At 46.1% G+C, this 13,281-nt stretch overlaps 1 protein-coding gene across 1 annotated transcript in view; it reads right to left on the reverse strand.

The window, feature by feature from the left end:
* itprid1 (ITPR interacting domain containing 1) overlaps positions 1-13,281 on the reverse strand; it is a 269,051-nt gene that overhangs the window by 18,891 nt on the left and 236,879 nt on the right. Inside the window, exons 14-15 of the mRNA XM_038809821.1 lie at positions 12,113-12,224; positions 7,333-7,665 (exon numbers count right to left, since the gene is read on the reverse strand). Coding sequence (XP_038665749.1) covers positions 7,333-7,665; positions 12,113-12,224 — 445 coding nt within the window. The remainder of the gene's footprint in view (positions 1-7,332; positions 7,666-12,112; positions 12,225-13,281) is intronic.

The raw sequence follows: 13,281 nt of genomic DNA on the forward strand, positions 1-13,281 counted from the left end.
GCATCACCTTACATCTCTGTACATCTCTGTACATCACTGTACATTACTGTGCATCACCTTACATTTCTGTACATCTCTGTGCATCACAGTACATCACAGTACATCACTGTGCATCACCTTACATCTCTGTACATCACTGTGCATCACCTTACATCTCTGTACATCTCTGTACATCACTGTACATTACTGTGCATCACCTTACATTTCTGTACATCTCTGTGCATCACAGTACATCACAGTACATCACTGTACATCACTGTACATCTCTGCACATCACTGTACATCTCTGTACATCACTGTACATCACAGTATATCACAGTACATCACTGTACATCACCTTACTTCTCTGTACATCTCTGTACATCACTGTACATCACTGTACATCGCCTTACATCTCTGGCATCTCTGTACATCTCTGTACATCACTGTGCATCACTGTGCATCACCTTACATCTCTGTACATCTCTGTACATCACTGTGCATCACTGTGCATCACCTTACATCTCTGTACATCACTGTACATCACTGTGCATCACTGTGCATCACTGTGCATCACCTTACATCTCTGTACATCACCATACATCTCTGGCATCACTGTGCATCACCTTACATCTCTGTACATCTCTGTACATCTCTGTACATCACTGTGCATCACCTTACATCTCTGTACATCACTGTACATCACCTTACATCTCTGTACATCACAGTACATCTCTGTACACCACTGTACATCTCTGTACATCACTGTGCATCACCTTACATATCTGTACATCTCTGTACATCACTGTACATCACTGTGCATCACCTTACATCTCTGTACATCACTGTGCATCACCTTACATCTCTGTACATCACTGTGCATCACCTTACATCTCTGTACATCTCTGTACATCACAGTACATCACAGTACATCACCGTACATCACTGTGCATCACCTTACATCTCTGTACATCTCTGTAAATCACTGTACATCACTGTACCTCACCGAACGTCTTGGTACATTGAGTTCAGTTCTCTTAATGACTCGCTTGCTGGTCTTGTATTAGATTTTTAATATCTCAGATCCTGATCGAAGCTTACTATCATGGCTCTTTGATATTCTCCCTCAGTAATGCTTAGTTCAATTGAAGGAACAAATTTTTAAAATAACTTTTAAAATCTGATTAGCACTACTGAATAATTTGTTTTCTGTGATATCGTCACAAGGCCTGTCAATCCCACCTCCTTCCAGGTTTCCATCCATTAGCTGACACTGATTCTGAATCCTTGGATTCGCTAAAGAGGATCTCCACCTTAGATGAGAAAGAAGCCCACTTAAATCGGACAGATGAACTTCATGGGGATTAAGTTTGAGTTTTATTTGCCTCCAGTAAGGCTGAAGGTAACTTCAGAAAGGAATGTTGTTGGGCCAGGGGGAAGGAGAAATGCCTCTAACAAGGATCCATTTCTCTTCAGTAGACCATTTTGTGGTCATGCCGCCATTGTCCCAAGGACAATGACAGCCTTCTCCTGATGATCCCTCGCTTTTTAGCACTTTGGAAGTATAAGGCTGAATTAATTGTTGGACCCCTGCCTACCCAATGTAATGTCCATGCAGTCGGGTGGTCAAGGAAGGGCCACTGAGTTCCCCTATTAGTAAAATTAATCTAAGGATGGGGAGATCATGATAGGCCTCCTTAGCCAATTTTTAAATTTCAGATGGTACAGCAGAGGGAAATCTAGGTTGAGCAAACTGAGTAAAAGTACAACAGAACTTGCAAATAGAAAGTCATCAAATCAGTTAAATGAAAACAAGCATCTCAGTCCCACGCTTATGAGAAATTAATTAGAATTTCTTGAAAAAACTGCAGATTAACTTTTCCCCAGAAGATAACTGAGATTTGTGAAACTGAAATCAATTGGTTTATATGATGGTCTGAATCCCAACCGAGAATATGCTCAGCCCAGAAATATGATTGAAAATGATTGTCAGGGCTAAATATTACAGCATGGGGGGGTGAGGCGTATTGCTTGCCCAATCACGACCATCACATAGAAGAAACACTAGATGCTAGCTGGCCCATGTTAATCAAGCTACAGCCTGCCCCTCAGCTACAACCTGCAGGCGGTATGAATGAGGTGATGGTTGGGTTTCTGCCCTTGAGAGCTGTTGCCCAGTCTTATTGGTTGGCAGCTCTAGCCCTCACAGAAGTGCAAGAACTTAGCAGTGGGCATAGCTGAGGCTATAAGTAGGTGCCGGGAAGATGGGAATATGGCCCCTCGACCGAGGAATGTCCCACGTTTTGGATAGAGAAGCACGGGAGGCCTATTGGGGGGCTGAATGTAATAGAAAGGTGGGATGTGGTGGTCAGGCAGGGGGAACAAATGGCCGGGAAACATTTTGGCGGAATGCCCCTGATACCCACTGTTTCCTGCCTTTTGAAGGGTTTGCTTTAAAAAAAACAGCTTACCCCGCCCTACCTGCCTGCCCACATCAACATATTATGGAGTATATAAGAGTATATGGAGTATGAAGTGGGCAGCACGGTAGCATGGTGGGGCAGCACGGTAGCATGGTGTGGGCAGCATGGTAGCATGGTGGTTAGCATAAATGCTTCACAGCTCCAGGGTCCCAGGTTCGGTTCCCGGCTGGGTCACTGTCTGTGCGGAGTCTGCACGTCCTCCCCGTGTGTGCGTGGATTTCCTCCGGGTGCTCCGGTTTCCTCCCACAGTCCAAAGATGTGCGGGTTAAGTGGACTGGCCATGCTAAATTGCCCGTAGTGTCCTAAAAAGTAAGGTTAAGGGGGGGGGGGGGTTGTTGGGTTACGGGTATAGGGTGGATACGTGGGTTTGAGTAGGGTGATCATTGCTCGGCACAACATCGAGAGCCGAAGGGCCTGTTCTGTGCTGTACTGTTCTATGTTCTATATACAGGTCAATAGCCTTGCTTACAAGATGATTTGTTAATTAATTATTTATTTAAAATGGTAGGTGGGCTGTCGATTTTGGTGCTTGCCTGCCTATGGTATTCTGGAGGCCAGGTTAGAGATCGGTGGGAAAACAGTCAGCTAGCCACCGCCCCCCCTCCCCCCCCCCCCCCCCCCCCCCCCTCCCCATCGCCCACCCCCCGTCTTATTTTACCCTTCCATCCTTAAAAACACCCCAGGAGGTGGCTGTAAAATCCAGTTCCCTCAATAATGGAATGATAAAATCACTACAGTGCAGAAGGAAGCCATTCAGCCTATTGTGTTTGCACCAGTCCCTGGAAAGAGCACCCGACTTAAGCCCACACCTCCACTCTATCCCCCTAACCCAGTAGCCCCATCTATTCCTTTTGGGCACTGAGGAGCAATTTATCATGGCCAATCCACTTAACCTGCACATCTTTGGACTGTGGGAGGAAACCGGAGCACCCGGAGGAAACCCACGCAGACATGGGGAGATTGTACAAACTCCACACAGTCACCCGAGGCTAGAATTGAAACTGAGTCCCTGGCGTTGTGAGGCATCAGTGCTAACCACCATGCCACCATCCACCATGTCACCTTTTGTGCAACTTTTGCACAAATCCATTAAAAGTAGAAACATCATAGAATTTATCATAGAATTTCAGTAGGTAGTGGTGTCCCTCAGGGATCAGTGTTGGGCCCACAATTTTTCACAATTTACATAGATGATTTGGAGTTGGGGACCAAAGGCAATGTGTCCAAGTTTGCAGACGACACTAAGATGAGTGGTAAAGCAAAAAGTGCAGAGGATACTGGAAGTCTGCAGAGGGATTTGGATAGATTAAGTGAACGGGCTAGGGTCTGGCAGATGGAATACAATGTTGACAAATGTGAGGTTATCCATTTTGGTAGGAATAACAGCAAACGGGATTATTATTTAAATGATAAAATATTGAAGTATGCTGCTGTGCAGAGAGACCTAGGTGTGCTAGTGCATGAGTCTCAAAAAGTTGGTTTACAGGTGATTAAGAAGGCAAATTGAATTTTGTCCTTCATTGCTAGAGGGATGGAGTTTAAGACTAGGGAGGTTATGCTGCAATTGTCTCAGGTGTTAGTGAGGCCACACCTGGAGTATTATGTTCAGTTTTGGTCTCCTTACTTGAGAAAGGACGTACTGGCACTGGAGGGTGTGCAGAGGAGATTCACTAGGTTAATCCCAGAGCTAAAGGGGTTGGATTATGAGGAGAGGTTGAGTAGACTGGGACTGTACTCGTTGGAATTTAGAAGGATGAGGAGGGATCTTACAAGAACATGTAAAATTATGAAGTGAATAGATAGGATAGATGCGGGCAGGTTGTTTCCACTGGCGGGTGAAAGCAGAACTTGGGGGCATAGACTCAAAATAAGGGGAAGTAGATTTAGGACTGAGTTTAGGAGGAACTTTGGAACTTAGCACTTTGGAAACAGTGACCACAATTCGGTGACCTTTACATTAGTGATGGAAAGGGATAAGTATACCCCGCAGGGCAAGAGTTATAGCTTGGGGAAGGGCAATTATGATGCCATTAGACATGACTTAGGATGTGTTGGTTGGAGAAGTAGGCTGCAAGGGTTGGGCACACTGGATATGTGGAGCTTGTTCAAGGAACAGCTATTGCATGTTCTTGATAAGTACGTACCAGTCAGGCAGGGAGGAAGGGGTCGAGCGAGGGACCCGTGGTTTACCAAAGAAGTGGAATCTCTTGTTAAGAGGAAGAAGGAGGCCTATGTGAAGATGAGGCGTGAAGTTTCAGTTGGGGCGCTTGATAGTTACAAGGAAGCGAGGAAGGATCTAAAGAGAGAGCTGAGACGAGCAAGGAGGGGACATGAGAAGTCTTTGGCAGGTAGGATCAAGGAAAACCCAAAAGCTTTCTATAGGTATGTCAGGAATAAAAGAATGACTAGGGTAAGAGTAGGGCCAGTCAAGGACAGTGGTGGGAAGTTGTGTGTGGAGGCTGAGGAGATAAGCGAGATACTAAATGAATACTTTTCGTCAGTATTCACTCAAGAAAAAGATAATATTGTGGAGGAGAATGCTGAGACCCAGGCTATTAGAATAGATGGCATTGAGGTGCGTAGGGAAGAAGTGTTGGCAATTCTGGACAAGGTGAAAATAGATAAGTCCCCGGGGCCAGATGGGATTTATCCTAGGATTCTCTGGGAAGCCAGGGAAGAGATTGCTGAGCCTTTGGCTTTGATTTTTAGGTCATCATTGGCTACAGGAATAGTGCCAGAGGACTGGAGGATAGCAAATGTGGTCCCTTTGTTCAAGAAGGGGAGTAGAGATAACCCCGGTAACTATAGGCCGGTGAGCCTAACGTCTGTGGTGGGTAAAGTCTTGGAGAGGATTATAAAAGATACAATTTATAATCATCTAGATAGGAATAATATGATTAGGGACAGTCAGCATGGTTTTGTGAAGGGTAGGTCATGCCTCACAAACCTTATCGAGTTCTTTGAGAAGGTGACTGAACAGGTAGACGAGGGTAGAGCAGTTGATGTGGTGTATATGGATTTCAGTAAAGCGTTTGATAAGGTTCCCCACAGTCGTCTATTGCAGAAAATACGGAGGCTGGGGATTGAGGGTGATTTAGAGATGTGGATCAGAAATTGGCTAGTTGAAAGAAGACAGAGAGTGGTAGTTGATGGGAAATGTTCAGAATGGAGTTCAGTTACGAGTGGCGTACCACAAGGATCTGTTCTGGGGCCGTTGCTGTTTGTCATTTTTATAAATGACCTAGAGGAGGGCGCAGAAGGATGGGTGAGTAAATTTGCAGACGACACTAAAGTCGGTGGAGTTGTAGACAGTGCGGAAGGATGTTGCAGGTTACAGAGGGACATAGATAAGCTGCAGAGCTGGGCTGAGAGGTGGCAAATGGAGTTTAATGTGGAGAAGTGTGAGGTGATTCACTTTGGAAAGAATAACAGAAATGCGGAATATTTGGCTAATGGTAAAATTCTTGGTAGTGTGGATGAGCAGAGGGATCTCGGTGTCCATGTACATAGATCCCTGAAAGTTGCCACCCAGGTTGATAGGGTTGTGAAGAAGGCCTATGGTGTGTTGGCCTTTATTGGTAGAGGGATTGAGTTCCGGAGCCATGAGGTCATATTGCAGTTGTACAAAACTCTGGTACGGCCGCATTTGGAGTATTGCATACAGTTCTGGTCGCCTCATTATAGGAAGGACGTGGAAGCTTTGGAACGGGTGCAGAGGAGATTTACCAGGATGTTGCCTGGTATGGAGGGAAAATCTTATGAGGAAAGGCTGATGGACTTGAGGTTGTTTTCGTTAGAGAGAAGAAGGTTAAGAGGTGACTTAATAGAGGCATACAAAATGATCAGAGGGTTAGATAGGGTGGACAGCGAGAGCCTTCTCCCGCGGATGGAGGTGGCTAGCACGAGGGGACATAGCCTTAAATTGAGGGGTAATAGATATAGGACAGAGGTCAGAGGTGGGTTTTTTTACGCAAAGAGTGGTGATGCCGTGGAATGCCCTACCTGCAACAGTAGTGAACTCGCCAACATTGAGGGCATTAAAAAATTTATTGGATAAGCATATGGATGATAAGGGCATAGTGTAGGTTAGATGGCCTTTAGATTTTTTCCATGTCGGTGCAACATCGAGGGCCGAAGGGCCTGTACTGCGCTGTATCGTTCTATGTTCTATGAACTTCTTCACCCAAAGGGTTGTGAATCTATGGAATTCCTTGCCCAGTGAAGCAGTAGAGGCTCCTTCATTAAATGTTTTTAAGATAAAGATAGATAGTTTTTTGAAGAATAAAGGGATTAAGGGTTATGGTGTTCGGGCCGGAAAGTGGAGCTGAGTCCATAAAAGATCAGCCATGATCTCATTGAATGGCGGAGCAGGCTCGAGAGGCCAGATGGCCTGCTCCTGGTCTTCGTTCTTATGTTCTAATTTACAGTGCAGAAGGAGGCCATTTGGCCCTTCGAGTCTGCACCGGCTCTATGAAAGAGCACCCTACTCAAGCCCACACCTCCACCCCATCCCCATAACCCAGTTACCCTACCCAACACTAAGGACAATTTTGGACACTAAGGGCAATTTAGCATGGCCAATCCACCTAACCTGCACATGTTTGGACTATGGGAAGAAACCGGAGCACCCGGAGGAAACCCACGCACACACGGGGAGAATGTGCAGACTTCACACAGACAGTGGCCTACCCGGGAATCGAACCTGGGACCCTGGAGCTATGAAGCAACTATGCTAACCACCACGATACCATGTTGCCAAACATATTGTACATGTGAGTGAAGCTTTAATTCAATTACAATTATATTGATCTTTCCATTCGCTTTTTCTTGCAAAGCATTAATTAATGAAAAAAACGTTAAGATTTCTTACATTTAGCAGAAAGCCTCGGAAATCCAGCATTTCTGAATGCTGGTTGTGCTTTTTTGCTTTTGGCTCTGCATCTTTGTCAGATTCCAGTTTGAGGTCAGTGTCAGTTTTATCTGATGCTGAAGGAGCTGGGCTTAGTCCTGAAACAGAAAGCACTGGCTGAGTTGTTCCTGCAGCACAGTCCGGTTCCTGTGAGGTGGTTACTGGTGCTGGTGTCGGTATCGCACAGCTAGATGAAGACCAAGGCCAGCTCCCTGATGATGCATCCCTTCTTTGCCTCAGATCTTCTATGTATGAACAGAAGGAAGACTGCTCCTCCACTAAACTCTGAAACTGCTGAAAGATAGAAATGTAGCACAGTTTTATTTGAAGCTTGTGATCATATTTTCCACAGTTTTTACAAATGGTCAGATTCAGAAATAATGATGACTAGGTTGGACATAACGCAACAACACGGACCATATGTAGATCCAAACACAGTTAGAGGCAGTGGGACAAATTAAGTGAACATGATAGATAGATAGATAGATAGATAGGTAGAACAGTACAGCACAGAACAGGCCCTTCGGCCCTCGATGTTGTGCCGAGCAATGATCACCCTACTCAAACCCACGTATCCACCCTATACCCGTAACCTTACTTTTTAGGACACTACGGGCAATTTAGCATGGCCAATCCACCTAACCCGCACATCTTTGGACTGTGGGAGGAAACCGGAGCACCCGGAGGAAACCCATGCACACACGGGGAGGACGTGCAGACTCCACACAGACAGTGACCCAGCCGGGAATCGAACCTGGGACCCTGGAGCTGTGAAGCATTTATGCTAACCACCATGCTACCGTGCTGACAAAAGTTAAATTTGATGCAAAATGTTAAAGTACAGATACTTATTTATGCTTATCACTGGATGCTGGTTCAACAAGCTACCAATTCTTTAGATTAACAAATTGTACTCAAAATATTGCCGTCCCACTCCAATTCCCACCTTGTTTTTGAGGGAATATTCAGAAGTGGATGGAATTTCACTTCACGTAAACATAGATAAAGCTTTGATTCTCTCAGATGCAAACTGAGGTTCCATTATGAGAGCACTAGCTCACTGGCTTTGTCTGTATTTTTCTTTTCTCTTCTGTGCAAATCTGATTATTAGCAATGTTTCACCCTTTGTTAACTTGTGTGTGAGATTGACTTCACCATTAACTACAGGAAAGCGAGAAATTAAAAAATTACATAGAATAGACAGCACAGAGAAAGACTATTGAGCTAAACATATTCATTTATGCTTCATTGGAACCTCTCTCCTCATCTAAATTTATTGGCATAATCCTGACCACTTTTGCCTCACTACGGCCAGGCCACACACTTACATTTACACTAAGTTCAAAAATCTCACCACGCTCTGAGTAAGTAAGTTTCTTTTGCATTCCTGACTGATTTCTGAGTGAATATCTTGCACTGATGGCCTCAAGTTTACTATTCTCCACAAATGGAAACATTAGGTGGGTAGCAGGAGTTTGGAAAATTGCTGGCTTGGCCTGCCTCAGGACAAAGCATTTTCATTGACGTGGGGGCATGAGAGGTCATGGAGTTTGTGGGTGAGGGTGGAGGTGGGTTCATGTAGGGGGTCGGGGTTGTGGGCACTGGCAGCTCCCGCTGGCCTCCAGTGTGGTGGTGGCCACACTGGAGATTCGGAGGCAACATCAGCAGAACTTTAAGTTGGCAGCAGGGTAGGGGGGATGGATGCGAGGTTCTGGGGATGAGAAGAGAAGGGTATAAGGGAGATGAAGGATCTGTTTCTGGGAGGCCGGTTTGTGCGTTTGGAAGAGCTAAATGAGAGGTTTGGGCTGGCACAGGGCAAAAGCTTCCGGTATGTGCAGGTCCTGGATGGTCATCCCAACCTTCCCAATAGCGCCCGCCTCCTCGCTCTTTGAGGCGGTGCTTTCAGCAGGAGGGTTGGAGGGGTCTTCTGGGTGATTTATGGGAGGATTTTGGAGAAGGATAAGATGTCCATGGAGGAGATTAAGTAAGAGCTGGGGGAGGCGCTAGAGGAGGGACTGTAGTGTGAGGTGCTGTGGTGGGTGAATGCCTTGACTTCACGTGCGAGGCTGGAGCTGATTCAGCTGAAGGTGGTGTACAGGGCTCACCTGACAAAGTTTAGGAGGAGTCGACTATTCAAAAGGGTGGAGGACGTCAGTGAGCGATGTGGGAGGGGCTCTGTGAACCATGGAGGAAGCACTGAGAGTGGCAAGGGTGTAGAACATGCTCTGGGTGGGGGAACTTCACTGCCCATCACCAGGAGTGACTCGGTGGTCTCACCACAGACTAAACTGGCCGGACCCTAAAGGACATAGCTGCTAGACTGGGACTGCAGCAGGTGGTGAGGAAACCAACAGAGGGGACAAACATACTTGACCTCGTCCTCACCAATCTGACTGCTGCAGATGCATCAGTCTATGATGGTATTGGTAGAAGTGACTACAGCACAGTCTTTGTGGAGACAAAGTCCTGGCTTCACATTGACGATACCCTCCATCGTGTGTGGCACTAGAAATGTGCTAAATAAGACAGACTTCAAACTGATCTAGCAAATCAAGACTGGGCATCCACGAGGCGCTGTGGGTCATTAACAGCAGCAGAATTGTATTGAACCACAATCTGCAACCTCATGACCCGAAATATCTCCCACTCTACCATTACCACCAAGCCAGGGGATCAACCCTGGGTCAATCATGAATGCAGGAGAACATGCCAGCAACATCAGGCACATGGAAAAATGAGGTGGCAACCTGGTGAAGCTACAACACAGGACTCCTTGTCTGCAAAACAGCATAAGCAGCAAGTATTAGACAGAGCTAAGCGATTCCACAATGAACACATCAGATCTAACTTCTGCAGTCCTGCCACATCCAGCCGTGAATAATGGTGGACAGTTAAACAACTCACTGGAGGAGGGGGCTACACAAATATCCCCATCTTCAATGATGGATGGGCCCAGCACTTAAGTGCAAAATACAAGGCTGAGGTATTTGCAACAATCTTCAGCCAGAAGTGCTGAGTGAATGATCCATCTTGGTCTTCTCCAGAAGTCCCCATCATCACAGATGTCAGCCTTCAGCCAATACGACTCACTCCATGTGATATCAAGAAACAGCTGAAGGCACTGGATACTGCAAAGGCTATGGGCCCTGACAATATCCCGGCAACAGTACTGAAGACATTTGGTCCAGACCTTGTGCAGCACTAGCCAAGTTGTTCCAGTACAGCTACAACACTGGTATCTACCCGGTAATGTGGAAAATTGCCCAGTTGTGTCCTGCACACAAGAAATAGGATAAATCAACCCAGCCAGTTACCACCCTATCAGTCTCCATCATCAGCAAAGCAATGGAAGGAGTCATCAACAGTGCTATTGATCAGCCCTTACTCAGCAATAACCTGTTCACAGATGCACAGCTTGCCCCACAATCAACATCCGGGAGTTACCATTGATCAGAAGCTGAACTGGACTAGCCACATTAATACTGTGGCTGCCAGGGCGGGTGAGAGGCTGGGAATCCTATGGAGAGTATCTCACGTCCTGACCCCCAAAGCTTGTCCACCATCTACAAGGCACAAGTCAGGAGTGTGATGGAATACTCTCCACTTGCCTGGATGTGTGCAACTCCAACAACACTCAAGACGCTTGATAGCATCCAGGACAAAGCCGCTCTCTTGATTGCTCCCCTTTCCACAAACATTCAAACCCTCCACAACCAACGAACAGTGGCAATCGTGCATCCAATCCACAAGATGCACTGCAGTAACTCACCTTATATAACACCTTTCAAACCCATGACCACACTATCTAGAAGGACAAGAGAAGCAGACACCTGGAGGTTCTCCTCCACATCACTCAACACCCCCCTACTTGGAAATAAATCGCCGTTCCTTCACTGTCATTAGGGCAACATCCAGCAACTCACTTCCCAACAGCACAGTGGGTGTACCTACACCACAAGTACTGCAGCTGTTCAAGAAGGCAACCCACCACCACCTTCTGAAGGGCAACTCGGGATGGGTAATAAATGCTGGCCGAACCAGCGATACCCACATCCAGTAAATAATTTTTTTTTAAAATGTGCACATGTTCTGGTCCTGTCCGAAGCTGGAAAGGTTTTGGAAGGCAGTTTTCAGTATCATTTCAGGGTTTTGCCTGTTGATGTGGAATATGAAGCCATATTCGGGGTGAAGGACCGCTCGGAGTTGCAGGCGGAAGCGGGGCAGATGTCTTAGCCTTTGCCTCACTGATTGTTCGCAGGCAGGTCTTATTGTGTGGAGGTCAGCTGTTCCACCCTGTGCCTTGGCGTGGCATGGCGACCTGCTGGAATTTGTGGCCCTGGAGAAAGTGATGGGTTTTACAATAGCTGGGGTTTGTTAATTTTACGTTTTGGAGAGTTGGCTACCGTTGACTGCTGTGGGAGAAACGGGGGGGGGGGGGGGGAGGGAGGGGGGGGGGGGGGTAAAATGTGTTGGGAGGGATTATGTTTGTTGTAAATTGTAAAAATGTTGAAATTTTGGAATAGAAATACTTTTTAAAAATAAATTTAACCAAAGTGTTCTGATTTCATCCATTCTCTCATTTTGGCATGATCTACTTCCAAGAAACTGGACTGTTCACAAAGCACTTTACTTTCAATAAACTAAATAGTAAACAGCTCAAAGATGTGGCTAAATATGAATCATTTTGAGCATGTAAATTTTATAATTGAAGGAAATATTATTCCCTTTATATTAAAATTACCATTCCCATCCCCTCTCCAAGTTGCCGAGTCCGGTCCTCAAGCTGAACCTCCATCTCTGTAACTTCATGACGCACTGCTTGACGTAGGTTCCGCAATCGTTTCATATCGTCTCTGTCAGAACACAAATATTATTTAAATAAACACAAATCCAAGGATAGATTAAACATTTTTTAAATGAAAAAATATACTTGAGATGTGAACAACATTGGCAAAACGGCACTATTTGCATTGCTGCCTTGGCAAATGAATGGAATTTCTGACCCTTTCAGACCACTGGATGGCTTCAGAGGACATTGAGTTAACTATATTGTGAGGCATAGGCCAAGCAGGTAGGCCAGACAAGGTATTAGTACCTTCCCTTTAAGGTATTAGTGGACCAGTTGTATTTTCGCTGTCCTGATATAACAATGGACCTTCTGTTGAAAGTACAAACACAATCACCTACTCCACTCCACTGATTAACAAGTAATCTGCTCTGAAATTAAAATGATACAATATTGGCAGCTAACAAAACTGGCCATCTGGTTTTTCAGTTACAACAGACTCCAGTTTACAGGATGTATGGGGAGTAAAGTGCTGTCAATTTGCAGCTGAGCACTTCAAAATCACTCAAGCCTGAAGGGTGATTCAAATGCACTTAACTCTCTTTGAAGTGGTTGATGTTTACCAACATTGTGGTCAGAGCTCTTCAAATTACTGAACCATGAAGAAGATGAGTCGGCTGGGATCTGCGTTGCTGGCCGGTGGGGGGGGGGGGGCTTCCGCAAGGGCTGGGGGGCTAGTGGGGGTTGGCCAGGGGGTGGCCTGTGGGGTGACGGATGGCGGGACGGGTCTGAGCACGGCCAGCGCCATGCTGCATGGCGTGACCACTGCAGGTTGTCGCCGTGCGTCTATACAGCTGACCATTCTCCAGCTGTTTTCTGCATGGGAGCCAAGAGTTTCACCTGGCGCCGCTGCTAGCCCCTCACCGGTCCCGGAATCGCTGAGGGTTTGGTGACTTTTGGCGTCGTATAACATCCGCAAATTCTCCGTTCGAGCTTGCACTTAGCCGCTGAAATGGAGAATCCAGCCCATAGTCTCCCAAATGCAGAATCCTAGCCATCTTAAATGAAAGGGCCTGTTTGGAGGTCACGCATCAGTGTAATATTCTGGTACCTGTTTGAAGTTT

This window comes from Scyliorhinus canicula, chromosome 10, assembly GCF_902713615.1.
Source record: "Scyliorhinus canicula chromosome 10, sScyCan1.1, whole genome shotgun sequence".
NCBI lineage: Eukaryota > Metazoa > Chordata > Chondrichthyes > Carcharhiniformes > Scyliorhinidae > Scyliorhinus > Scyliorhinus canicula.